This window comes from Vulpes vulpes, chromosome 3 (assembly GCF_048418805.1).
Source record: "Vulpes vulpes isolate BD-2025 chromosome 3, VulVul3, whole genome shotgun sequence".
Taxonomy (NCBI): Eukaryota; Metazoa; Chordata; class Mammalia; order Carnivora; family Canidae; genus Vulpes; species Vulpes vulpes.
In genome coordinates this window covers 8304009-8329873 of record NC_132782.1, presented here as the reverse complement: position 1 = coordinate 8329873, position 25865 = coordinate 8304009, and the positions used below count along the sequence as shown (strand labels likewise).

At 41.3% G+C, this 25865-nt stretch overlaps 1 protein-coding gene across 2 annotated transcripts in view; it reads left to right on the top strand.

The window, feature by feature from the left end:
• Positions 1-25865, top strand: part of DPP4 (dipeptidyl peptidase 4) — a 79951-nt gene that overhangs the window by 6091 nt on the left and 47995 nt on the right. For both annotated transcript variants that reach the window (XM_072751743.1, XM_072751744.1), the window contains 3 exons: positions 18108-18203; positions 18620-18711; positions 20066-20146. In XM_072751743.1, the coding sequence (XP_072607844.1) occupies positions 18108-18203; positions 18620-18711; positions 20066-20146 (269 nt within the window). The remainder of the gene's footprint in view (positions 1-18107; positions 18204-18619; positions 18712-20065; positions 20147-25865) is intronic.

Sequence of the window (25865 nt, the reverse complement as noted above, 5' to 3'; positions counted from 1 at the left end):
CAGGAATAATCTGAGAAAGAAAAGATAACATCTATGAAGTTTGCCCAAGGAAGTCCAGGGCCTATTCCAGGTTTAAAAGCCCATAAATGTGCCTGAATGAAAGCTTTGTATATTTCAGAGGACAATTTCTAAACAGTGAGCTCTGTAAAAGCTCCAGTTGACTCCAGCTAGCTCAGTTGACTCTTGTCAACCTTTGTCAAGTGCTCATGAGGTCAGCGGGTTGGTCTTTTTCGGGCCAGCTATTGTGGTTCCCTGGCCACAGTATGTGACTTAAATTTCTCTCTTAGACAGCTTGCCTCTCATCCCAGAAGGGATCAGACAGAAAAAGGGAGGACTGTGTGCCCAGTTGATGGGTAGAGAGAGACAACGTAAGATGACCGAATAGAGCTGGATCAGTGTACTTAACAAAGTGCTGATGCCCATGGGAAATGTGAATACATGCACGACCCCCTCGCTCGAGGAAGAGAAGGTGTGAAAACATGTAATAACAGTTAACACGTGTTCACTCTGTGCCGGGTATTGGGCTGAGGGCTTTCAGTGTCCTTCTCGGTTGATCCTTATAAGGGACAACCCTTTGAGAGAAGTACTGGTTACATCTCCATTTTTACAGAAATGCAAATTTCACTTTAAGATACTGCTTTAGTTATTCAGTGACGCGTAATGAATTACCCCAACACTTAAAACAACAACATCTGTTATCTCACAATTTCTGAGGGTCAAGAATTTGGCAGTGGCTTAGCTGGGAGGTTCTAGCTCAGGGTCTCATGAGGTTCTAATCAAGATCTCATCTGAAAGCTTGCCTGTGGCTGGTGGATCCACTGCCAAGCTCCGTCATGTGACCGTTAGCTAGACATCTCAGTTCCCTACCATGTGGGCCTTTCCATGCAGTAGAATGAAGGATCCCAGAGAGCAGCCAAATAGGAGGCCACAGAGCCTCTTGTGACCCAGCCTCAGAAGTGGTGTGCCACCACTTCTGCTATATTCTACTGTATAGAATGAACCAGCCCTGCTACCACATGAGAGGGCATTACAAACAAGGACAGAAATGCTAGCAGCGGACATCATCGTGCATCACTGTAGAAGTTGTCTACCTTTGTTCAAAGCTCCACAGAGTTGAGATTCACACTCAGGCAAGGTGGCTCTAAAGCTGATGCTCTCAAACTCCAAATCATTCTGCTGGTTTTGATCAGGTGTAAATTCATGTGGCCATATTAGCGTAAAGCTACAATTTCCCATGTGTCTGCCTATATTATAATTTCATGGCTGCTAATCCCTGGATGCCAAGTGTTCTCGGGAAACATACGTGCTGCTCTTGCCTCCATTCCTATGTAAAGCTGTAGACAGGCAGTGACTTCTAGCTCAGGGTTGACATCCTATCCTTTGGACTGGTCTTATTCAGTATTTTTGGTAACAGTAGGTCCAGGTTTGCTCCTCACGCTCAATTACACTTACTTTGTTCCTAATGCATGTTACATTATTTTATTTGATCTTCACAGAACAAATCCATTAAGGTATTATTAATATATTGACTTGTTACACTGAAGAAACTGAGGAATAGAAATTTAGGGCTTTGTGAGTAAGCACTAGAACTTGGAAGTCCAAGTCTTTTGACTTTTAGACTTTCCTGAGTCTGCTGATTTCCATCCATAGCTGTTTTAAAGAAATGCTTAGGTGGGAATTTTTGTAAGTGAATGATTAATAATGGCTTTATGGTTTGATGCTAACCCTTCCACTGTAAATCAATTATCTTGTAAATATTTTTACCTTTAGTCTTCACAACTTCATTATGGCCTCCAAAAGAGGGTGTGTCTCTCCATCTGAGAGTGAACCAGAACTCCAAGCTCAGAACTTCTGAGTTGACTGTTTTATTTTTGCCAAGTACTGCATTTGCAGCTTTGTACTTTACTTCAGAATTATAACTTCCTAGGATGTTTTTTTAAACTTAATAACAAAGCATTTGCTTTGGTTACCTGTATACATTAATGTGCACATATCTTCATTATTTGGCTCACTGAGGAAGCTAGTACACTCCTGAGCTTGGGCCACATATTTTAGCATTGAAGGCCCAAGAAGCACAGGTAATTCCATGCAGAGCCAATGCCAGCAGGGACTTTGTTCCTGGCATCCTGAGGACAAAGGTGGTTCAGGATGCATAATGAAAGAGGAGGGAGCAGGAAGGGAATGAAGTGGGGACTTCCCTGACTTCACTCTTCCAAGTGGGGACTTCCCTGACTCCACTCTTCCAAGTGGGGACTTCCCTGACTTCACTCTTCCAAAACTGGGCTGCCTCTGCGGCCTTAACTTCATCTCTGTGGGGCTGAGACCTCCTCCTCTTATTTTCCTCAGTATTTTTTTTTTTAAGCCTCACCTGCATGAGCTCAGGTCCATGAGTTTCATTGATGGCTCTATTCCCCCTGGGAATTTCCTTTTTTCTTTTATTTTGGGCAGGAAACTTGTACTGTAAGACTTAAAACCTCTTCAGAGCTGAGGTCCTATGGTGACCAGATTCAGGATTTGTTAACTCACCAACATGTGTCGAACACCCACTGCATGTCAGGAGTTATTGTGGGGCTAGGGGAGCTGGCCCTAAACAGTGGAGGGGAGGCACATACTCCCATGGACCTTGACCATCCATGGGGCAGGCAGGGAATAGGCAAGCACATGAGTAATTTCAGACAGTAATAGTTATAGGACAAAAATTAAGTATGTTAGAGAAGACAGAGGGACACAGAAAGGAGTTTCTTTTTATTCCAAGCATGAATGTGGATGATCTAAATTCCACTTTTAAAATATGTCTCTGACTCCTTCGTACATAATAGAGGCAGGTGGGGGGCATTGGTGAAAGAGAATGGCAGATTGGACAGGGTGTAGTATTGGAGATGTAAAAAAAAAAAAAAAGAGTGAGAGAGAGAAAACAGGATGTAATTTGGAGGTAAACAGTGTATGGTAAGGAGCAAAGAAGTGAAGGTGAGGAAAGGAGTGGAGATAAGGATGACTCCTTGAACAGCTGTCTGCATAGTCCAAGTGGAGAACTTTCTCGTGCTCTCCGGGCTCTGTCTTTCCCATGAGAGCTAATCTACAGTGGTTCCTCTGAACTATTTCCTTTGTCCTGCTGTGTTTGCTTCAGAGGCAGGAGGCAGGACTCAGGGAGGCATTCTCCGCTGTGCACCTAGCCCACGCTTGTCAACAGATGGTAATTGTCCAATTCAGCAAATATTTATGGAACATTTTCTACATGCCAGGTGCTTCCTCATCCACTAGAGATATAAAGATGATAGATACGGCCCTTGCCCACAAGCAATTCCCAATATTAAAGGTAACATGTACCTTAACTAGAGTGAAAAGGGTTAAGTGTCCTTATAGTAAATGATCAAAGTGCTATGAAAGCACTAAAGGCCAATGATAAATACTGTCCAGTGAAGCCTTGTAGAGAAACCAATCAGGCATAAAGGATTAATAATTAATGGGTCTGAATACAATCCTTCCAATGCTGGAGCCACCAGACAGCCTCCCAGGCACACAGTTCACCTATATGGTTGATTAGTCCTCAACGATTACAGCACCTGATTCTGTACCAGGTCTGTGTCAAACAGAATGTTTCTGGCTGCAAGTAACAGAGTAGCCGACCAAAAGTTGTTTAAACTATAAAGTGTTACAGGGCGCCTGGGTGGCTCAGTCAGTTAAGCCTCTGCCTTTGGCTCAGGTCATGATCTCAGGGTCCTGGAATCAAGCTGCATCTCTGGCTGGCTTCCTGCTCAACGAGAAGTCACTTCTTCCTGTCCCTCTGCCCCCTCCTTCCTCTCCTTCCCCCCCCCCCACACTTGTTCTGACTCTTTCTCAAATAAATAAAATCTTTTTTTAAAAAAATGTAAACTAGAGAGTGTTACTATTGTACTATTATTAGCATCTTACGTAATTGGAAGCGTAGAAGTAAGGCAGTTGCAGAGTGTGTTAATGCAGTGGTCCAACAGCATCCTCAAGGGCCTGGCACCTTTCCTTCTTTTCAGTGCACCCCTCCTGTTGGCTCCTGTTCTCAAGCTTGTCCTCTCAGGGTCGAGCGTGGGTGCCATCGAAGCACATCATTTGCTCGCACAGCTACTTGGCAAAGTAGAAGATGGTGCTATTCCTCATCCGTATCAGGAAGGGAAAGCTTTTCCAGAAGGCCCTCGGCCCAAGGCAGACTCTCCCTCACATCTCAATGGCCAGATTTGTGTCACTCGCCCATTCTAGTCTAATCACCGACAAGGGGAATGGTATGTTGGGTTCTGGATTTTCTTTTGAACTAGATTAACCAAGACTCATCTTTCTGGGATAAGGAGGAAACTCTTTCCTTAACACATGGAAGGGGGAGGGTAATTAATTACCTAAGTTGAGTTGGGAATTCCAAAAGAAAGAAATTGGGGGGGGGGTGTTTATGTCTGCATATCATATATTTTTTCATGGCTTTCTTTTCATTGTATTGAAAGATTTAATTTGCTAACAAAAGAAAATAGATGTCAAGCCAGCTCTGATCTCTAAAGAATCTGGTCGTATAACTCCCTTTCCCCTCTTCTCACTTGCTTTCCTAACCGCCCGAGTTTATCGCATAGTGTTTCAATGCTGTGTTTTTTCATCCTAAAGGCATTTTGAGCCTAGGACCTGCTTTGGCTTGGCATCTAACGTGATTAAGAATGGGAAGGAGTTGAATTTGAAACATTTAAGATACAAAACTGAGACAGTAGAGCAGGTCAGAAACATCTGAGGGAAATTACTCTCGATTTTTTCATTGAAAGCCCATATAAATTGTCGTATTTTATCCAATGAATAATGCACAAACGTAGCAGAAATAGTCAAGAGAAAATAAAAAGAGCAGCATTTTAAGATACATGGTAAACATGAGACCTGCAAAAGTTGACCCGGAAAAGTAGGATTTGAAATAATTAATGGCCCTAAAAACAAAATACAGTCAGTAAATAAAAACGAAGTAACTTCACAGTGTCTGGATTTGATGACTCCAATCTTTTGTTGTTAAATCTCCAGGAGGAAAAATTAGTCGACATGGTAATTATTTTATGGAGATGCAAGTGGTTTGACTGTACTGAAAAGAAAATCTAGAGTCCCACATCAGTGGCTTCTTTTAAGGCCTGGCAATCTGATGCTCCCCACCTGCTCCCTTCCTCATGGTCCTGGTGGACTCTACATTGTGTCTCTCCCTTCCCCAAACCCCCAGCATCTCCTCTCCAGGCTCATTCTCAGCTGACAACCTGGAGATCTATTTTATTTTTTAAAAAGACTTTATTTATTTATTTATGCATGCATGCATGTGAGACACAGGCAGAGGGAGAAGCAGGCACCCTGTGGGGAGCCGAGGTGGGACTCGATCCCAGGACCCCAGGGTCACGAACTAAGCCAAAGGTAGATGCTCAACCACTGAGCCACCCAGGCGTCCCTGGCTTCCTATTTTAATGAGAAAACAGAGGCCCTCAAAAAAGAGATTGTCCTCTATTCCCAGAAGCCTCTCCCAGGGCACTAGGTGAACTTTGCTGGCACCTGTTGGAGGCCAGATCCTCCCTTGGGAGCTGATTCCACGCCTTCTGCTTTGCATAGAAATAGGACTCCATGCCCTCTGCATCATCATTTTCTCCTCTCTATCTAATTGTGCTCAGAAAGGAGAGGAGGGGGCGAGAGGGAGGAGGGGGCGAGAGGGAGGAGAATCTTCTCTGGCTTCCACATCCTTGCCAATCTCCCCGTCCCTTTCCCTGCTTTCTTTACCATAGAACTCCTCAAAGAGCTATATAGTATCTCTGTCTACAGCTCTTCTCCCCATTCTCTCTTAACTCCCCCAGAACAAGGCCTACCTCCACCCTGCCACTGAAACAGCTCAGTTCTCCTCAAGGTCCCTAACTTGTGTGTTCCTAAATCCAAAGCCCAGTTCTCCATCTGTGCCTCACTGTCCTGTCAGTTGATCTTTCTTCTTTTCCCCTTCCTCTGGGTTTCCACTCTTCTCCTGGTGTTCCTTCTACCTGCTTCATTTCATTCTCCTTAGAAGTTTCTCTTCATGTCTGGCTTCTAACCTTGAATGGACCAGGACTCCATCCTGGAACTTCTTCCTTCCTTCCTTCCATTGGGTGATCTTATGCACTCCCATGGCCTTAAACATGCTCTATAACCTGACAAGGCCCCCAGTGGTCAAACCAGACCTTTTTCTGAAACTCTATCTGCATAATTGAACAGTCACATCCATTTGGATGTTACTGGCCTTGCAAAGCAACATCTCCCCCAAAGTCCTGCCAAACCTGTTCCTCCCATAGTGCACCTTGTCTCATCACATAGTAATTCCATTTCTCTAGTTTCTGAGGTCAAGATCTATCTATGCAGTTCTTCTCAACTCCACAGACTCATTTATACTCAACATCCAGTTGGTTGGCAAATCCTATCACTTCTACCTTCATGTTCTTTCAAAATCTGACCATATCTTATCACCTCCACTGCTATCCCCAGTCCAAGAGGCCATCACCTTTCACCTGAATTCTTGCAAAAAATCTCCCAGTCTCTTTAACTTTTCCAGAGTGCACTCTCATCACAACAGGCAAGGTGACTATGGGAGGCAGAATTCTAAAATGACTCCCCAGGACTGCCTGGTTCAGTCAGTTAAGTGTCTGACTTCAGCTCAGGTCATGATCTCAGGGTCCTGTAATCAAGCCCCACATTGGTCTCCCCACTGGCTTGTCCCTCTCCCTCTGCTTCTGCCCCTCCCTCCTCTTGCACACTCACTCTCTCACTCTCTATCAAATAAACAATCTTTAAAATAAAATAAAATGACTCCCTAAATTTCCTCCTCTCCTCCATGTACAATCTCTGAGATCGTGAATATGATGGATTTAATTCTGGTTATTAGGTTGTGTTCTGTGGCACAGTCCACTTCGAGAAAGGGAGATTACCTAGGTGGGCCTGAGCTGATCACATGAGTCCTTTAAAAGCAACAAAAAACAAAAAACAGTTTCTCTGGCTGCTCATAGAAAGGGTAGTCAGAGATTTGAGGCACAAAAAAGATTTTTCACACCATTGCTGATTTGGAGGGGCCACGTGATAAGGGGTGTGAGAGGCCGCTAGGAAGTGAGAGCGGTCCTTGGCTGGTAGCAGCAAGGAAACACCGACATCACTCCTACAACTGCGCCAAACTAAATTCTGGCAACAACCTGCATGAGCTTGGAAGCAGCTCTCCCCCAACCATGCCCCCCCACCTCCACTCCCATCCCCACCCCCACCCCCACCCCCAGAGCTTCCAAATGAAGGTGAGAGCTCAGTCTGGCCGATGCCGATGCCTGGGTTTCTGCCTTGTGAGACCCTGGGTGGGGAATCCAGCCATCCTGGGCTGGAATTCCCACCCACAGAACCCTGAGCTGATATGTGGGTGTTGTATTAAACTACTATGTTTGTGTCATTTGTTACACAGCAACAGGTACAGTGACCATTTTGAAACAGATCTGATCACACTCTTCTATGTTCAGAACCATTCCATGACTTTCCATCTTTCAGAGTAAAGACTAGAATCCTTACAATGGCCCACAAGGCCCATATGACCTGAGCCTCACTGCCCCTCTGCCTTCCTCCCCTGCTGCTTCCTCATCGTTCACCCATCCTGTCTCAGAGACCCTATACTTGCAGATCTTTTTGCCAGGATTCCTCTTTCCTGGAACTGTCTGTTGCTTATCCCTTTGCCTCCTTCAGGTCTCTGCTAAAATACCACCTTATCCTTGGGGCCTCCCATCACCAAATTACTGAACACAGCACTCTCCCCAAACCTGACGCTCCTTTTCCCCTTCCCGGCTTTATTTTCTCCCTGGCACCTTTGCTACCTGACATATGGCATTATGTACTTACTCTTTGTTTCTATGTTTTCCCCTATTTGAATGTAAGCTTCCTGGGAGTAAAAGTTTTGCATGTTTTGTTCACGTTTTTCATGTTTTATATCTCTAGGGCCCATAAAAATCAAGGAACACGGTGGGTGTTTGTGTTGGTTTCCTAGAGCTGCCATAACAACCACTAATGGGTGGCTTACAACAACAGAAATATCGTCTCGTGATTTTGAAGGCTAGAAGTCTGAAAGCAAGGTGTCAGCAGGGCCATGCTCCCTCTGAAGGTTCATGGGAAGAATCCTTCCTTGCCTCTCTCCTGGCTTCTGGCGGTTATTGGCAGTCATTGGTATTCCCTGGCTTGTAGCTGAATTACTCTTCTTTCTGCTTGCATTTCCACATGGCCTTCTTCCCTCCGTTTCCACATGGTCCTCTCTGTATTCTAGGTCTGCAATGGCCTTCCTCTAGGGATGCCAGTGGTTGGGTTTAGGGCGTACCCTACTCTGGTATGACCTCATTTCAACTAACTACATGTGTAAAGACTCTGTTTCCAAATAGTCACATTCTGAGGTTCCAGGTGGATATAATTTGGGGTGGGGGAGAAAGGGGGAAGGATACTTTTCGACCCAGTATCACCTGACAAATATTTGGTGAATTAAAGGAATTATCTTGGAGCTGATGTGAGAAAATTTGATTAACATTTTAATGTTGCTCTAATTCTGATTAAAATACTTATATTTGTAACTATGGAGTCAAGTTATCCATTGGCAGAGTGCATCCATTTGTAGAGCACCTCCTATTTGTAGAGTACAGGGCTAGCAGCTGTCTGATGAAGATGAAAGAATTCATCCTTCCAGCTTACTTATAACTTGTCTAGTCTGAACAAGACTGTTTAGATTAAATATCCAAATAATGATATAAAATTGCTTGATTAATCAACAAAACATGTAGTACAGAAAATAAGCACTGAAGACCAGGAGAGAGAAACGGGTGTGGTGTAAGTTGTGAGGGATAGACCCAGGGACATGAGGAGAGGCAGTGAGAAGAAGAAGACCACCCACGTGGACTGGTGATTTGAGATGTTGGCTGATAAACACAGGCAGAGAAATGAGACGGCAACATGGTCAGGTAAATATTTCTTCTGATAGCTACACCCTGTACGTGCTTAAGGGCAGGGCAGAGTGAGGAGCGAGAAGACACTGCATGCTGAGGGAGAAGAGATGAAAACGCATCCCTTAGGATAAAGAAGATAGGGATTGGAGGCAAAGTGGGAAGCATAGTGGGGGAGAAGGCTCTTCATGTGACTTTAGCTATAAAGGAAGAATCACTTTATCCTTTTATTGGATAACTTCAGACTCTTGTGACAATGAGTCCTGCAGGGCATGAGTTATTCAGGATTGTGTTATGTTTAAATCCAGGAAGCAAGAAAAGAAAGGAAGAAAAGGAACTTGTTACAAGTTCCTACTTTTATGACTCCTTTTTATGAGTTCAGGGAAAAGATGATGAGTTTCTGGATGCACCATGGAAGAAAGAATGATGGTGGTACAACCTCCTTTCCAGGAAGTCACCTTTTTTTTTTTTTTTTGAATCCTTTTTTTTACTTTAGAGAGGTGGGTTTAGATAGAGGGAGAAGGACAGATAATCCTCAAGCGGACTCCCCACTGAGTGTGGAGCCTGATGCAGGGCTTGATCCCAGGACCCTGAGGTCATGACCTGAGCCTAAATCAAGAATCAGATGCTTAACCAACTGAGCCACCCAAGTGCCCCACAAAGTTGCCATTTTTATAATAGCCCAAAAAGAAAATTCTGAGGTTTTCGGGAAAAAAATGGTATCCCTTTGACTTTGCAGCACTAGAACAATTTATGTTCTAAAATGCAACCTACCAACTCTGCAAGTCCAAATGATATTACCAACCTATCTGTCTGGATTCATTGTAAACATTGAATTTGAACAGTTCCATAAAGTCTCATGCATCTATAGCAATTCACAAAAATTGCCAGCATAGCATCGACCATGTACAACCACTCTCCCAAACACTCAGATTGTCTAGAAGAGTGTTTATAACCACAGGCTTCAGAGCCAAGCTGCCTGGTTCAGCTGTAGCTGAGTAGTCATGGGACTTGATCCACTTACTCTCTCTGTCTGCACCTTTGTTTCCTTACCTATAAAATTGAGGTGAGAATAACTTGTTAAGGGTCACAATGCCTAGCACGGCCCAGCACACTGGAATAACTCTGTATTTGTAATTCTTTATGTAGTTTTAAGTTTTTTTTATGGTAGGTACCACAATAACACTTGTCTCACACTCTTTAAAGTTTTGCCTGGAGAATTCTGAGAAAGCCAACTTTCATGACAGGGTTTTCCAGTGATTATCTTTCCTTGTATCCTGGAGGACAACACACTTATCACATAATAGCTTTGTTGATTATGCCTATAAATCTTTCCGGAAAATTCTTCAGTGATTCAGTATTAGAGCTTTCAGCGTCACCAAATGCTGACATCCTCTAATCAGTTTTCTTTCTATCACAGACTAATCATTCTTAGCTTTCATGGTAACACCTTCCCTTCATGTCTCACTATAACTACTTTTGAGTATTTTTCAAGGGAAAACAGTCCTTTGTTAAAATAGTTGAATGTTTCCTGGGCATGTGGGTCATTCATCCACACAGTTCTTTCAACTTTTGCTCATCACCTTGGATTACATTTGTTTAATGTCAGTCAGTGTTGTGGGGCATAAAAGCCTTATAAATATGAACGTTGGCCATTATTGTACAGGTCTGACTTATTCCCAGCAGTCCTATCAAGGGGTGGGGAAGTGACTATAATGAGAAGAAAGAGAGAAAGAGGGAGAGGGAGAGGGAGAGGGAGAGGGAGAGAGAGAATGAATGAAAGAAAGAAAGAAAGAAAGAAAGAAAGAAAGAAAGAAAGAAAGAGGAAGGAAGGAAGGAAGGAAGGAAGGAAGGAAGGAAGGAAGGAAGGAAGGAAGGAAAAAAAAAGCAAGCAAACACTTTCCATTTCAAAAAGGAATAGAGCAGCACTGATACCCTGTTCAGTGCAGGCTTCCTAGGTGGGCTGCACTTCCTTACTCATTCCTGGGGTCAAGGCAGAGTGAGTAGGGCAGTGTAAACTGGGTTTAGATCAGGAAGACCTTCTGGCCTTGCACCTTTTTTTTTGGCAGTGGCCATCGATATCTTCAACTTGACCTGAATTTTGAGATGTGAGTATTCTGTCCACTTTCACTTTTCTGCATATATATCGAAGTCTTATGCTAATATTCTTATTGTTTCAAGGCAATTAGAATTTCAACCCTGATACCCATCTTTCAAAACCAATCTTGGGAACAGTTACGTTTTTGGGTTTTGTTGCTTACAGTTCTGAGGAATGTCTCCCCAGCGTCATCAAAGAAAGCTAAGTCTGGCCACTTGTTTGTTTGTTTGTTTGTTTTTTAAGATTTTATTTATTTATTCATGAGAGATGCAGAGAGAGAGAGAGAGAGAGAGGCAGAGACACAGGCAAAGGGAGAAGTAGGCTCCATGCAGGGAGCCCAACATGGGACTCGATCCCAGGTCCCCAGGATCAGGCCCTGGGCTGAAGGCAGTGCTGAGCCACCCCAGCTGCCCTGGCCACTTGTTTTTATAAATAAAGTTTTATTGGAATACAGCCACACCCATCCATTTACATGTCTGTGGCTGCTTTCAAGCTACAGGCAGACTTGATTAGTTGCAACTCAGATGCAAGACCCACAAAACCCGAAATATTTATGGGCTGCCCCCTTAAGAAGAGGCTGCCAATGTCAGGTCTAGATATTGGATGCTTAGAGCCTAAAAGGACCTTATATCATAGGTAAAATGTGTACGTCCTTATATTGTTAAAGTATAGTGCGTGACAGATATAGAAATCTCACTCGGTGTTTCAGCAGAGGGATTTATAAAAAGTGGTTGCACAAATTAAAGAGTAAAAGAGAAATTCTGAGGTAACCCAGAGATAAAAGCTGCAGGAATGTGCGACCTTTAGGGGTTGAGATCAAGGGGGAGAAGGACATAGAAGATCCAGGTTCAAAACTCTTCAAAAAGGGTGTGAGGCACCCAAATGCTCTGCCACCAGCAGGAGCCACGATGAGGGCGGGTTGGGCTTTCGGAAGGAGGCAGAGTCTGGGCCAGGTGCCACTTCTGGGCACATGCTGACGGGATCTGCAAGAAAAACAAAGTTCTTCCTCTCCTACTGGCCAGTCCTCTGACTAGACCCATCTGGCCAAGTGCACTGCCATTTCCTACTTCCATTGTCATTTGGAGTTCACAATGCTGGCATTTGGAACCGTGTTCCTATTTGTGTTCTTGTGTTTGTGTTGTCTGGCTTTTAGTTTTTCATTCAGCAAATACTTGGGGACTCTTCTTTGTTTGCCAGGCACTGTTCTAGGCTGTGGTCATATGATAGTAAAAACAACCAAACACAACAAAATCAGCGCTCCTGTGGAGTTTGCATTCAATCAAAGGAGGCAAATGGCAAACAAGATAAATAAGTAAAGTATATGATCTGATATGATAAATAAGTAAAGTATGATAGATGGTATCACTGTGAAGGAAAAAATAAATAAAGCAAGAAGGACAATAGAGAATGTCATGGGGGGGATCAGGTCTTAAATAAAGACCTGGAGTAGGTAAGGAAGCAAGGTTTGGGCATATTTGAGGTCAGGAACATTCCAGGAGGAGAGTACAGCAAATTCAAAGTCCCCAAGGTGGCAGTGGGCGGAGTGTGCCTAGTGCACAGCCAGGAGGCCACTGCGGATAGAGAGGAGTGATATGAGGGGAGGAGGAGCTGAGGCTGGAGTCATGGCAGACAGCCTCCTACTGCGGTGCTCCCTTTATCCCAAACTGTTGCTATTCTGGGGGATATGCATTGTACCATCCGTTTGGCCTTTCAGAGTAGACTTTGGAAAATACAGTGATTGTATTTTTAATGAAAGTTTGGTCATCTGACACCCTGATCTTCCAAATAAATGCCTGGAGGACACAGTCTCGGGTTCTAGAGGCTCCAGCTCCTTGGTCGCACGTTTATCAGCGGTCACTTGATGTACCTGGGGTGCTTCTTTCATCGAGATGAATCTGGCAATTGTGATTATAGTCTAATGTATCCTGTGTTAGTAACCCCCAAAAAAATCACTGTTCACAAATCCTCTCAGTCCACCCGGGTCGGTGTTTTACTTCCATGCTGTAAACCGCTGACTCCCACTATGGAAGCGGGATTGGCATGAAACACGTCCAAGGGAGGAAGTGTTGTTCATTAGCACTTAGCAAATGATTAGATCGTGCTTATCCTAGATGTTTTCTCAGTGTGTTGCTCTTCTGCTGTCTTATTAGGATCGTTTAGGATATGAACATAATGAAACTTATTATTTGAATGATTACTTTATTGCAGGTAAGGTCCTAAACTCAGTCCCACTGCTCGGGACTTGAGAGGAGAGACTCTATCGTGTCTGTATCCTGATTGCCTGGTACATGCTTGGAACAAAACAATAAATAGTGTAACATAACTAGAGAGCTTCCTAAATTCTACGTCCTAAGCTAAGCATTTTATATACATTGTCCCACTTAACCATGGCAAGTCCCCATGGGCTACGCAATGCCATGTTCTTGTTTTATAGATTAAAAAGTTGAGTTTTTGAAAGATTCAGTAATTTTCCTGAGGCCTCGGCACAAGAATTAGACCTAGGCTGAAATCCAGGCTCTGTGATTTCAAAGCCACCAGGGACCCAACACTTTATTGGTATTTGTTGGATCAATTCAGATGGGTGGTAGCCTGCATATGCTCCTGGATAATCCAAGGTATGATCTGCCTTCTCGATTTTGCTTCCTCTGTCCCTATGTCAAGGCTGCTATTTTGCTGTGGCAAATTCTAAAACGACACTCGTTTCATTTCTTTAGCATCAATACAAAATGTTAACTGATTACCATATGGAACACAAGAACTCTATAACCAGAAATCTTTTTCCTGTGTTTAACAACTTAATGAGTTTACGAGCCATAAAGAGCACATTTCTTTTTTAGTTGCATTTCATTAGCCACTTATTTACCAAAACAGTTTATCTTTGTGAAGTAGAAATATTACATATCATAGTCAAATACAGACAAAAAAAAGTTTATTGTTAATGAATATAAAATACTCAAAAAATCCTGTCGTCATAAAGTAACAACTGGTCAAGGCAAGACTATTCCATGAAACTACACTACTTCCTTACTTGGATCTTAGCATTTTGGAAATACTTTTATTCAGAAGTGATTTTGATCCTACAACAAGAACGAGTTAGGATACCATACACTTTGATGTATGGTATTTGTTATTAGGTTGAATCATTTTAAATACTGCTATTCTATCATTTTTGTCTGATAGAAATGACATTTTCAGGTGGTTCAACCCAATAGCTGTTCTCACCAAAAAAGTAAAACCTAAAGTTGTTAACCTTTTTTTGATTTTGAAGTTAAAGAAGACACGGATCTAAGAGTTTCTGTATAAGCTGATGGGTAACATATGATTAACTGCTTTACTTGGCTAGCACAATGCTTTGAACTGATAAGTCAAGTGAACGACATGTCCCAGGCCCACCAGGAAAACACAAGCAGCCAAAGACCTTCATCTGTTGCCACAGCAGTGCCCTGTCAGTGAGCTAGTAGGCAAAGGAGAAGACACATGAGCATGTCCTGTAAGTGTTTTACAGAATAGGTTGTAACTTGGCAACAAACTATGAACTTGCTAAAGGTCAAAACCTGGACTTGGCACTCACGTCTCACAGAACTCGCTTATCTAGATATTTCAAGAGTATCTTCCAATGTGCACTGCTTATCAAATGGCAAGGCAAAAAAAAAAAAAAAAAAAAAAAAACAAGGAACATTTGTTGCTTGATTTGCTCCAATTCAACAACACTGTTCCGGGATCGGGTAGCCAGGATCTGGAAAGCAGCTCGCAGGGTCATTGTAAAGTGGCTGAGTGAGCCTGACACAAACCAAAGGCGGCCTGGGCCTTCACAGATGTCCTGGGTCGTAGCAAGAGTGTGGCATCAGTGTTGATATCTGGGACATCAGTAGATGGATTAAAATCATCCTGGGCCCATTATGAGCAGAAGGGAGCCCAAACATGGTAGACATGATGGGCTTAGGAAAGCTGTGGCCCGATGAGAGAATGAGCTCAGCGTTGTCTGGGACAGGGGAGGGGAAAGTGCTCAGTGAGTCATGCATCATGAACATGAGGGGTAGCACCCTGGGCAGCAGATGATGCCACAGGGAATTTTGCCTCAATTATTTTAGTATCCTAGGTTTAGGTGTGTTATCCTAAGAAACCAAGGCATTTACCCTTCCATGAGATAGCATTTAATTGAGATAACACTGTACAAAGTCTGCTGTAAGTACTCAGTTAATTCTCTCCTTACACAATCAAGAGTCAGTGAAAGATGTCCTAAGTTGATATGTCTGTTTTACTTTATATATAAGGCTTAGGTTGTTCAGGCTGCATTAACAAAAATACCATAGGCTGGGTGGCTTAAACAATAGATGTTTATTTCTCACAGTTTTGGAGGCTGGGAAGTCTCAGGTGCTGGCAGATTAAGTGTCTGGTGTCTGGTGAGGGCCTGTTTCCTGTGTCCTCACATGGAAGGGACAAGAGAGCTCTGGGTTTGTTTCTTTTTTTTTTTTTTTTTAAGGGTACTGATTTCATTCATGAGAGCTCTACCCCCATGACCTAATCACTCCCAAAAGTCCCATCTCCCAATACCATCACATTGGGGGTTAGGATTTCAACATAGCCATTTTGGAGGACACATTCAGTTCATTGCAATATAAGTGTGTGTGTGTGTGTGTGTAATTTGTTCTATATAAATAGGTCTATCTAGATACCTATATCAGAAGGTAATATAGGACTGTGAACCATTTATATCTTGGGTTGTACTAATTTTAGAATGTCTTTTGCGTCCATTTTAGACTAATAGCTCTTGATTGCAGGGTATATGTCCTCCACAGTATTTTTCAAACAGTACTCACTTTATAGCCATTTGAAGTATCAAAGATGATTGGACGAATACAAACAGTTGAGGGTATTTTGTGGATAAACCTATAGATCTGTAGTTTTGTAGTCCAATATGAGTTTCAAATATTTTCTGTAGCACAGGGCTTTACTTCTTGTTTAAAGTTGGCAAGTCCAAGGGCTGGTTCTACCCATTTGCTGTATCTCTGTGAACAAAAACAAACATCTTGCTAATTTTCCAGGGTGAAATGCAGGCTTAAAGTGGAAAAAAAAATATACAAAGGTTTTTTTTTTGCTTTTTTTTTTTTTAATCTTTTACTTATTTAGCAAACTAGGCTTAAACAAAGTCAATAAAGTAATAAAGGGTAACAATTTTGTCCTTGAAAAGGAAAGTTTTGTACAAGGCTACGATAGTTTTGTACAAGACTTGATAACAAGGCTACGTTATCAGATAAGATCCAAAGAAATAAGATCTTAAGAACATCTTTTGAAAGAGCATTTCCTGTGAGAGAATTGCCTTTCCACACTCTGTAAAAAATTAACAAGAGAAGCTGCTACTGGCTTTTCAATCCCCAAAAGAGTAAGAACAGTTATAGAAAAGTTATAATGGTGGCTGATTTTGTGAGCATATGTTTGTGAGTATGTGGAAAGAGTAGAGTATATGGAAAACCTCCTTAGACTGTTCGTCATCAGTGGAGGCTCCGTGATTGGCGAATCACACTGGCGTCGTCAGGCTTGTAGGATGATATCCTATGTCATCAACAAAAACTGTATGTACCTACTATGGCATAGACCCATGCTAGGTACTAAGTTGATGAAAAACAAATAGACAAACAAACAGCAACCCAAGGCCCTTTCTTCAATGAATACGTGGCCTAGCTGAGTACACCACACTGGTAGGCATGGAAAAATAGTCATTAACACAAGTTATTAATTACAAAAGCCAAATGAGTAGTGTGAGGGCAGAAGTCAAAGGAGGCAGTATTGAAGTCTTCATGAGAGAGGAGGGAATTGGCGGGTGGAGGACTGTGACAGCCCGGAAAGCAGTTGGAGATGCTGCAGGGAAGAGGCTGAGGAAGAGAGGCAAAGACAGAAAAGACAAAATTGGATGCAGGTGGTAGTAAAAGAGAGGGAGACATCAAAATGATTTTCAGACTTTGAATTTGGATCTCCAGTAACAGAATCTAAAACCACACAAATCCCATAGGGAACATTATTTTGGAAGGAATTATTTTAGACAAGGTAAGTCTAGGGTTAGATTGGGACAAGTCAACTAAAAAGGCCCAACACAGCACCAGAAATGTGAGTGTGGGGTGTGGAAGGCTAAGGTAATGAGTATAGGTTTTGTCATGTATTCAAATGGAAAATATGCCTGAAGCCCAGGAAGTCATATTCTCTAGAGTCCTCTAGGAGAAATGGAGGCAGAGAAGGGCAAAGAAGCTGATGCTCTGGGCATTTCTACCTTAGAGGTTAATAGAGAAAAATAAAGTCAAAGGAGGATGGAAAATTAAGGGTCAGAGGTCAGGAGAAGTGAAGTGCCCTAGAATCTCAAGGAGAGTTTCATAGACCACCCCCCCCCCCCCAAGTTCAAGGAAAGGTCATCATAGAAACAAAGATCAGTGAGTTATGTGATCAGCAGTCTGAAAGGTCCGGGCAAAGCAAGAGCGCTTGGAAGTGAACCTTCAGGCCTAAAAGGGCGGTCTAGCCTTGTGCCATCCACTACATGACCACCCATAGCTACTGACCGGGAATGTGCCTAGTCGGATTGGGACATGCTGTAATCATAGATGACATACTGGATTTCAAAGAAGTAGTATAAAAACAAAGAATGTGAAAAAGCTCATTAATAAAATTTAAATATTGATTACATGTTGAAATGATAATATTTTGAGTCTGTTGGGCTAAATAAAATATGCTACTAAAATTATTTTCACCTTACAAATCTTTAAATATGGCTACTAGAAAATGTACTCCCTTATATTTCCATTGGATCTTGTGAATCTAGACCTTCATAGGGAGGCTCACTAAGCCAGGCACGAATATAGCTCAGAGAGACACAGCACTCACATATGCTTTAACACTTCAGTGCATTTCTACCCCATCCACCCAGCCTGAGATCTTTCAGAATGTGTTTTGCATTTTATGAGCGTAATTCCTGCATTTTTGACCAGTGTATACTGTAGTGATCCATTTGTTTGTTTTATCCCAAACTTAGGTTATTCCATCTTACTGAACATTTGGCTCTTTTTTTTAATCAACAGATGATGCTGCAGCTGACAGTCGCAGAACTTACACTCTAACTGATTATTTAAAAAATACTTTTAGGCTGAAATTCTACTCTTTGCGTTGGATTTCAGGTAAGGACTTTTCGGGGGAGGGGACAGACTTTTATGCTTGTGCTCCTTCTAGTTAGGTCCTGGGGTGCTTTTGTGAAGAAGAAAGATATCCTGAGAAGAAAGATATCCTTGTTTTGTTAAACCATATGGGAGAGTATTTTTTCCTACTTACAGGTACAAAAGAAAATAAACCTCAGTATTTCTTTGTTATGGACTATAAAAAGTTAAAAGTGAATTGAAACGTTGACAATAATGATGGGAAAATGGATGCACACTAGTGTAATATTCATCACGTAATGTTTTTCCAACTTAGAAATGCTTGTTTAGTGCTGGTGTGAGCTTAAACCTTAGGTTTTTTTTTTTTCTGTATAATCTTTAGCTTCTGAGGATTTTGAATCACAACTTGAAATACTGATCTGGCCATTTTCTTTTTTTAGATCACGAATACCTCTACAAACAAGAAAATAATATCTTGCTATTCAATGCTGAATACGGAAACAGCTCCATTTTCTTGGAGAACAGTACCTTTGTATGTTTGATCGCATAATTCATTCATACTTTAAGGAAATTCTGAGGATTTTTTTTTCATAACCTTTCAAATCATGAGTACTATCATTTCTCATCCTGTTGAACTCTCTCTGCAGCATATGGCACAGTGGATCTTTCTCTCCTTCTTGGAATGCTCCCTGCCTTGGCTACCTTCTAGTCTCCCTTGACGATTCCTCTTCCTCTGCCCCTACTCCTAAGCGTAAGTGCCCTTGTCAGGGCTCTGTCTTCACTTGCTGGCCCTTCTCCGCAGTTTGCCCGCTCTCCTTCAGCAAATTTCATGCACTTCCACAGCATCAAGGCTCTCCTTTTGGGGGGTGGGGGGGTGAGGGGGCCTTGATTCTCAGATGCACACTTTCAACACTAACCTCTTGCTGAGATCGAAATCTCTATTTCTAATAATAGCTTCCTTGCTCCTGCCCACCCATGTCCTGCAGGTATTTTCAACTCAGTATCCCAAGCTCAATTAGTTATTTCCCCTTCACTCTCCTCGAAAACTGAAAGCACCCTATTCTCTTCCTGAGTTCCCGATCTTGGTAAACAATGCTCCCCTCCAAGTCGCTTAGACTAAAAAGTGAAATTCTACTCCTCAAATCCTCAGAATCCTCCTTGAGTCTCTACCATCCCTGTATTTAGAGATACTCAACAAACCCTATCGTTTCTCTCTCTGCAGTGTCAAGTGTCCCTCGGATTTCTGTTTCCACTGTAGAGTCCTGGTTCAATGCCTTTTTAATCTGTTAGCGCTCTAGTACTTGTGTCCCTATCTCCATTCTGGAGGTGAGATTGCTGCGTTGCCCAAGTCCAGGGTTGATGCAACCCCTCTCATCTCATGTCAGCCACCATGTCACCAGGGCGTCTTTGTAAAGACAGACAAGATTGTATCACATCCATGTGCAAAAAGTGGTTTTATGGTTCCACTTCTTATATTTAAGTCCCAGCTGTTTTTCTAATTTTATGCCCTCTCACCTTATACGTTGCCTGGCATACCCTATGCTGTACTCAGGTTACGCCTAACCTCTGGATCATCTTAATACGCATGCCCTTTCTGACACCTGCTTTGTCGCTCTTCCCTCTACCAGGAAACTTCTCTCTCTCTTCCTGATCTCTACCCTCACAGTGGTCTTTCCTGGGTTAGAAAGAATTCTTCCCTCCCTGGTTCTCAAATTCTGATCACCATATATCCTCCATTGTGGTCATTTGTGTGGGGGAATGTGCCATTTCTGGGAGCTCCCGTGGCATAAGCCACATGTCGAACCCTACCCTGTACATAGTAAGTGCTCAATAATGATCGCTAAATGAAATTGTTCAATTGTTCTTTTTTTCCACTTGCTTGACAGGAGGAATTTGAACACTCTATAAATGATTATTCAGTGTCTCCTGATGGACAGTTTATTCTCTTAGAGTACAACTATGTGAAGGTAAAAGAAATGCTATCTTACTATGACATTTAAGGAATCTTATGAGTAGGTTATTTTATAACTGATTTCAAGTCCACAAATATCTAAGATTGACACTCAAGTACAAGTGACTCTTAACAACGGGGAACAACAGAGGGTTGAAGGAGAGGTGTGTGTGGGGGATGGGCTAGGTGGCTGATGAGTATTGAGGAGGGCACTTGTGATGGGCAGTGGGTGTTATACGTAGGTGATGAATCACGGTTTTCTACTCTGGGAACCAATATTACACTCTATGCTAACTAACAAAATGTAAATTAAAAAAAAAAAAAGATTGACACCTAAATAATATCATAGGCACTAAAAGCTCCTTAAGGAAAAATAGCTTATTCTCATTCATAAAAGATAAGTCCAACACCTGAAGTTCATTTTTAATGTTTTCAAATACGAAAAAGTATGAGTAATACCCTATAGATACTGAAAGCATAAGGTAATACAAGAGAACTTATAATTTAAAGGCAAGCTTACAAAAAAAATAAAAAACAAAAGCAAGCTTACATGTACAACTTACACAGCCAGCAACACAATACCTGATTTCCTTTGTCTCAGCTTTACATAAAGTAAAACTCTCAATGAGTATTTACTTTAAAAAGAGTTATCAGAAAGGGAGACAGAACATAAAGACTCCCAACTCTGGGAAACGAACTAGGGGTGCTGGAAGGGGGGGAGGGCGGGGGATGGTGGTGAATGGGTGACGGGCACTGAGGGGGGCACTTGACGGGATGAACACTGGGCGTTATTCTGTATGTTGGTAAATTGAACACCAATGAAAGATAAATTTATTAAAAAATAATAATAAAGAATAAAAAGAGTTATGCTTCCTATCCTCCAGAAGAGACTTTGCAAATGGACTCAGACCACCTTGCAGTCTTTGGGTCCCACCATATACAAACCATTCTAAAGGGGGAACCTCAGCCCAACATCAGATCCCCCCCCTCAGGAAAGCTTAACCACATATCCTCTTCATGTTTAGGCTGGCTGCAAACTGCCGGGAGCTAACTGTAGCTTTTTAGTTATTCCTGGATTTAACAACAGTTGTCAAGTATAGGAAGTTTTGAAACTTGTAGGAAAGATTAAAGACCTGTAGGGGTATTCTGCATTGAAAACAAAATATAAAGCTGGGGATCCCCACCTCTGCCTTTTTATTCTAGAATAAATAATAAATACTGAGGAGCCTTATCTCACACCCCAGCACTTCTATACTCAGGCCAAGAAAACCATCTCCTACTTCATTTCCCATTGTGATATGGTGATTTTCAATCATAATATTTACCCTGGACTCACTGTGTCCAGCTCCATTTCCTGGACATGGAAGATTCTCTGTTCTACTAAACCTATCAGCTAGGAGCCAATCAGAATCTGAGGCCAACTTTAACACATCTGTTCCCAATTAATGGATTGTTTAATTCAGTGTTTTTTATTGCTGTCCATAGATTTAAAAATCACTTGAGTAGCCTTTAAAACTTCCCAGTGGCCAGGTCCAATCCCCAGATTAGTAAGTTACAGCCTCTGGAGTGAAGCTGACATCATTTTTTTAAATTTGAATGAGCAACCAGGGTCCAGAACCATTGAATAACAATTGCCCGTGTTAAGAACAAATATATAAAGACTATGAGGTTAAGGTAGACATAGAAGAGTAAAAACCAGCTCAATTTATTATTTGGCCAAGGTCAATAAGCGCCATGTGGTGTATACTAATGGTTGTATTTTACTGCGAACCTTATTTGGACAACCATCACTGGGTCACCGGAGTTTACATGTGCGGTTAGCTGCTTTTGCTGTTTACCTGCTATTCCCTTCATCCCAGGGCCATCAGGAAGTACCTACAGTGCTCCTTTTAAAACCTAAGTTCGATTATGTCATGCCGATGCTTAAGCTCTCATGATCAGTGGTTTCCCGTCACTTTCAGAATAAAACACAAACTCTAACCGCAGCATCTTTAGAAGCCTGTGTGATTGGACCTCAGTTCCACCCTTGCTAATCCATCATCTCTTAGTCTCTCTGGACTCAACATGCTTGGCCTGTGCTTCTCAGCCCTGGCTGAACCTTGCAATCAATCACCTGTGGAGGTTTTTAAAAATAGAGATGTCTGCAGCCTACGCCACATCAACTATTTTAGCACCGTGATGGGCAGGGCCCAGGCCTGGGTAGTTTTAAGGGCTTCCGGTGATTCAGTGATCCAAAGAAGCTTTAAGGGCGCCACTCTTCGGTTTTCTCAAGCCTCATTCATTCCCATCTAAGGGCTAAGTACTTGCTATTGCTTCCTCCTGGAACCTTCCTCTCTTGATTATCATACAGTGTTCCCTTTTTAGTAATTCAGGTCCAGGCTTTCTTGGATTGCATTACCTAACTTTGCCGCCTGCCACTCTGCTCTCCCATAGTCCACCATTCACTCTCTATCACATTAGCTTATTTTCTTCTCTTCGTACCTTTGATTGCAGAACACCAAATTATAAGATGAGTGAAAGTAGAACACTCTGTCTTCTATTTTACTTCTTAGACTATCCAGTAGAATTTTCTGTACAGCATAAATGTGCAACTCATAATTTCTACTTGTTGCTTAATGCTCCAGAATTAATCATAGTTGCATCATTTATCACATGCTGATATTATTCCAGTTGACTAATCAAGTCTCAATAAACCTATCCAAAATCTTTTCAAAAGAAAAGTCTAGTTCTACTCTATTTCTTTGGAAGTCTACTGTGAAATATTCTTTAGATTCTACTCTATGTCTTCTCCATGACAGAGTTACTGCTTTCAGAAAGAACAATATTACTTCTAGATTGTGGCTGCAAACAAGTAAGGGAGCAAGTGAGTGAAAACATAAATAAATAAGTACTATGCAGCCTGGTATAGATGTTCCCCCAGCATCTCCATTCACTGCTAAATGCCCCAGAGATAGTAGTTGCATCAACTATGACATGTTCACAATATTCTAGGGCTCTGCTCAGCACTTCACTTGCATCCTCATGAACTTTTCATGAGATCATTGCTGATATTAGCCCCATTTTCCTAAAGAGAAAAATTGAAGCTTAGAAAGAAACTTGCCTGCTATTACATGGTAGAGACTTGTCTTGCTCCATTTGAGCTGCTACAACAGAGTACCATAGACTGGGTGGGTTAATAACATATTTATTTCTCATAGCTCTGGAAGCTGACAAAGAAGCCCAAGGTCAAGGTGCTAGCAAAGTCAGCATCTAGTGACATCCCGCTTCATGGAACATAGTTGAACATCTTCCTCATGTCCTCAACTGGAGGAAGGAACATGGAATATTTTTGATGTCTCTTTTATAAAGGAATTAATCTCACTCATGAGGGCCCCACCCTCATGAGCTAGTTTCCTCCCAAAGACCCCACATCCAATATCATCACATTGGGGATTAGGATTTCAACATATGAATGGTAGAGGGCCAGCAACAAACATTCAGTGAATAGCCAGTCTTGAATCCAGGTTAGAAGACTCCAAAGCTTGTGCTCTTAAACATAATCTTTCCTAACTTTGTGCTTCAACGTCTCTCGGCTGTGATGCCTTTTTAACCCCATCTCTGGTGACAGTTCTTTGCTATTTAGACTCAGTCTAACAATCAACTTTTCCATCAGCCTTGCTAACCTCCCTAAGGCCTAACTTATGATCCCTACCTCTCCCCACTTACCTCTGTTATATATGTCTTGTGATTCTTTTCTTGTATTTATTTGTCCAAATCCCCATTCAACTATGAACTCCTCAAGGAGAGTGAGCCCGTCACATCCAGTAATGCCTGACAGAGGATAGTTCCCAAAGTTTATAACCTAAATAGATGGATGAGTCTGTTTCAAAAGATGAAATGAACAAAAACATTTTGGGTTTCCTTTCGCAACTCATGATGGATCTGTCATCCCAAGTGATCTCAAACCTTCTTAAACCTCTTAATATTTTTAGCCTGTAACATACCTTTTGGCTCTTACAAGTAGAGCATTCAGAGCTTTCCCAGAAACGAGAATGGATTGCGTCAAAATAATCCAGGATTTAAAAAAAAATGTATGACTTGCAAAAAGTAGAGACTTAATACATAATTGTTGACATGAGAGGATAGGAGGGTGATAAATGACAAATGAGAAATACTCTTCAAGATTAGAACCTCTGGCTTGTGTCTCAGTGCTGTCGTTACACAAATTGGTTACCCTTGGGCTACCCATTTCGTCTGCTTCACTTTTATAAGTAAAATTTTATTTTTATGTTAGTTTGGTTTATTTCTTGAACATAGACTATGTGGCTTGCACTAGACAAGTCCCCAGAGTTTTAAAGATGAATAAGAAACAATTTCTTACATCTAGGAATATAGTGGGGAATACAGACATAAAAACATAATTTCTTTTAAAGTATATTTAATGTATGAATGCATCCACATGTAAACATAATTTTTATAAATAAAATCTGTATATATGTGTATATGTTATGTATTTATGTATTGAATTTATATATATTATACTTATATATATATAATATTCAAGTCCTTTCTTTTTTCCTTTTTTTTTTTTTTTTTTTACCTTTCCCCAGGTATCACATGTTTAGAACCTAGGATATATATTCCATATTTTATATTTTCGCCCTTATTCAAATAATTGTATGATGATAGATATTCTTTTAGTCATTGCTTATTCTATAAAGAAATAAAATCCTGTTTTCCATACTTTTCTGCAAATTGCATTTCTCACTCAATGATACCAAGTGGAACTTTATCCAAGTTATCTGGCATAGCCCTAATTCATTTATTTCTGAACTAATACACTAAATTTTTTTAGAACAGCTTTAGATTTATGGAATATGAGTAGAAAATTCAGAGTTCCCATGCACTCCTTCATCACCCCCCCACCTCCCAGTTTCCCCAATCATTAATATTTTGCATTAGTATGGGATGTTTGTTACAACTGATGAGCCATTATTGATACATTATTACTAATTAAGTCCATAGTTTACATTAGGGTTCATTCTTTATGTTGTACATTCTATGGGTTTTGGCAAATCTGTGATGTATAATGACGTGTATCCACCATTCCACTATCATACAGAATATTTTCACTGTCTTAAGAATTCTCTGTGCTCCCACTCTTCATCCTCCTCCCTTCCTCCAAGCCTCTAGCAACAACTGATCTTTTGACCCCCTCCATAATTTTGCCTTTTCCAGAATGGTTGGAATTATACAATATGTAGCCTTTTCAGATCAGCTTCTCTCACTTAGCAATATGCATGTGAGGTGACTCCATGTCTTTTTGTAATGTAATAGCTCATTTCTTTTCATTGCTAAATAATATTCCAATGTCTGAATGGACCACAGTTTGTGTACCTATCACCTATGAAAGGACATCTTGGTTCTTCTAAGTTTTGGCAATCATGAATAAAACTAAAAATTTGTGTGGAGGGTTTTTGTATATGTGTAAGTTTTTAGTTCATTTAGTTAAATAACAAGGAGTTTGCTGGTAAAGTTATTTGGATTTGGAGCTTCCTTTGTACAAATGTTTTTATTTATTGATTCAATGTGGTTTTTAGATATAAAACTATACAGATTTTCCATTTTTTCTTGTCTCAGTTTTGATAACTTCTTTTCCAAGAAATTTATCCCATTTTTAACTTTTAAATTTATCGGCAAAACAACATTTAAAATAGAGTCTTAAAACCTTTTAATCCTATTTTAATCTCATTTTT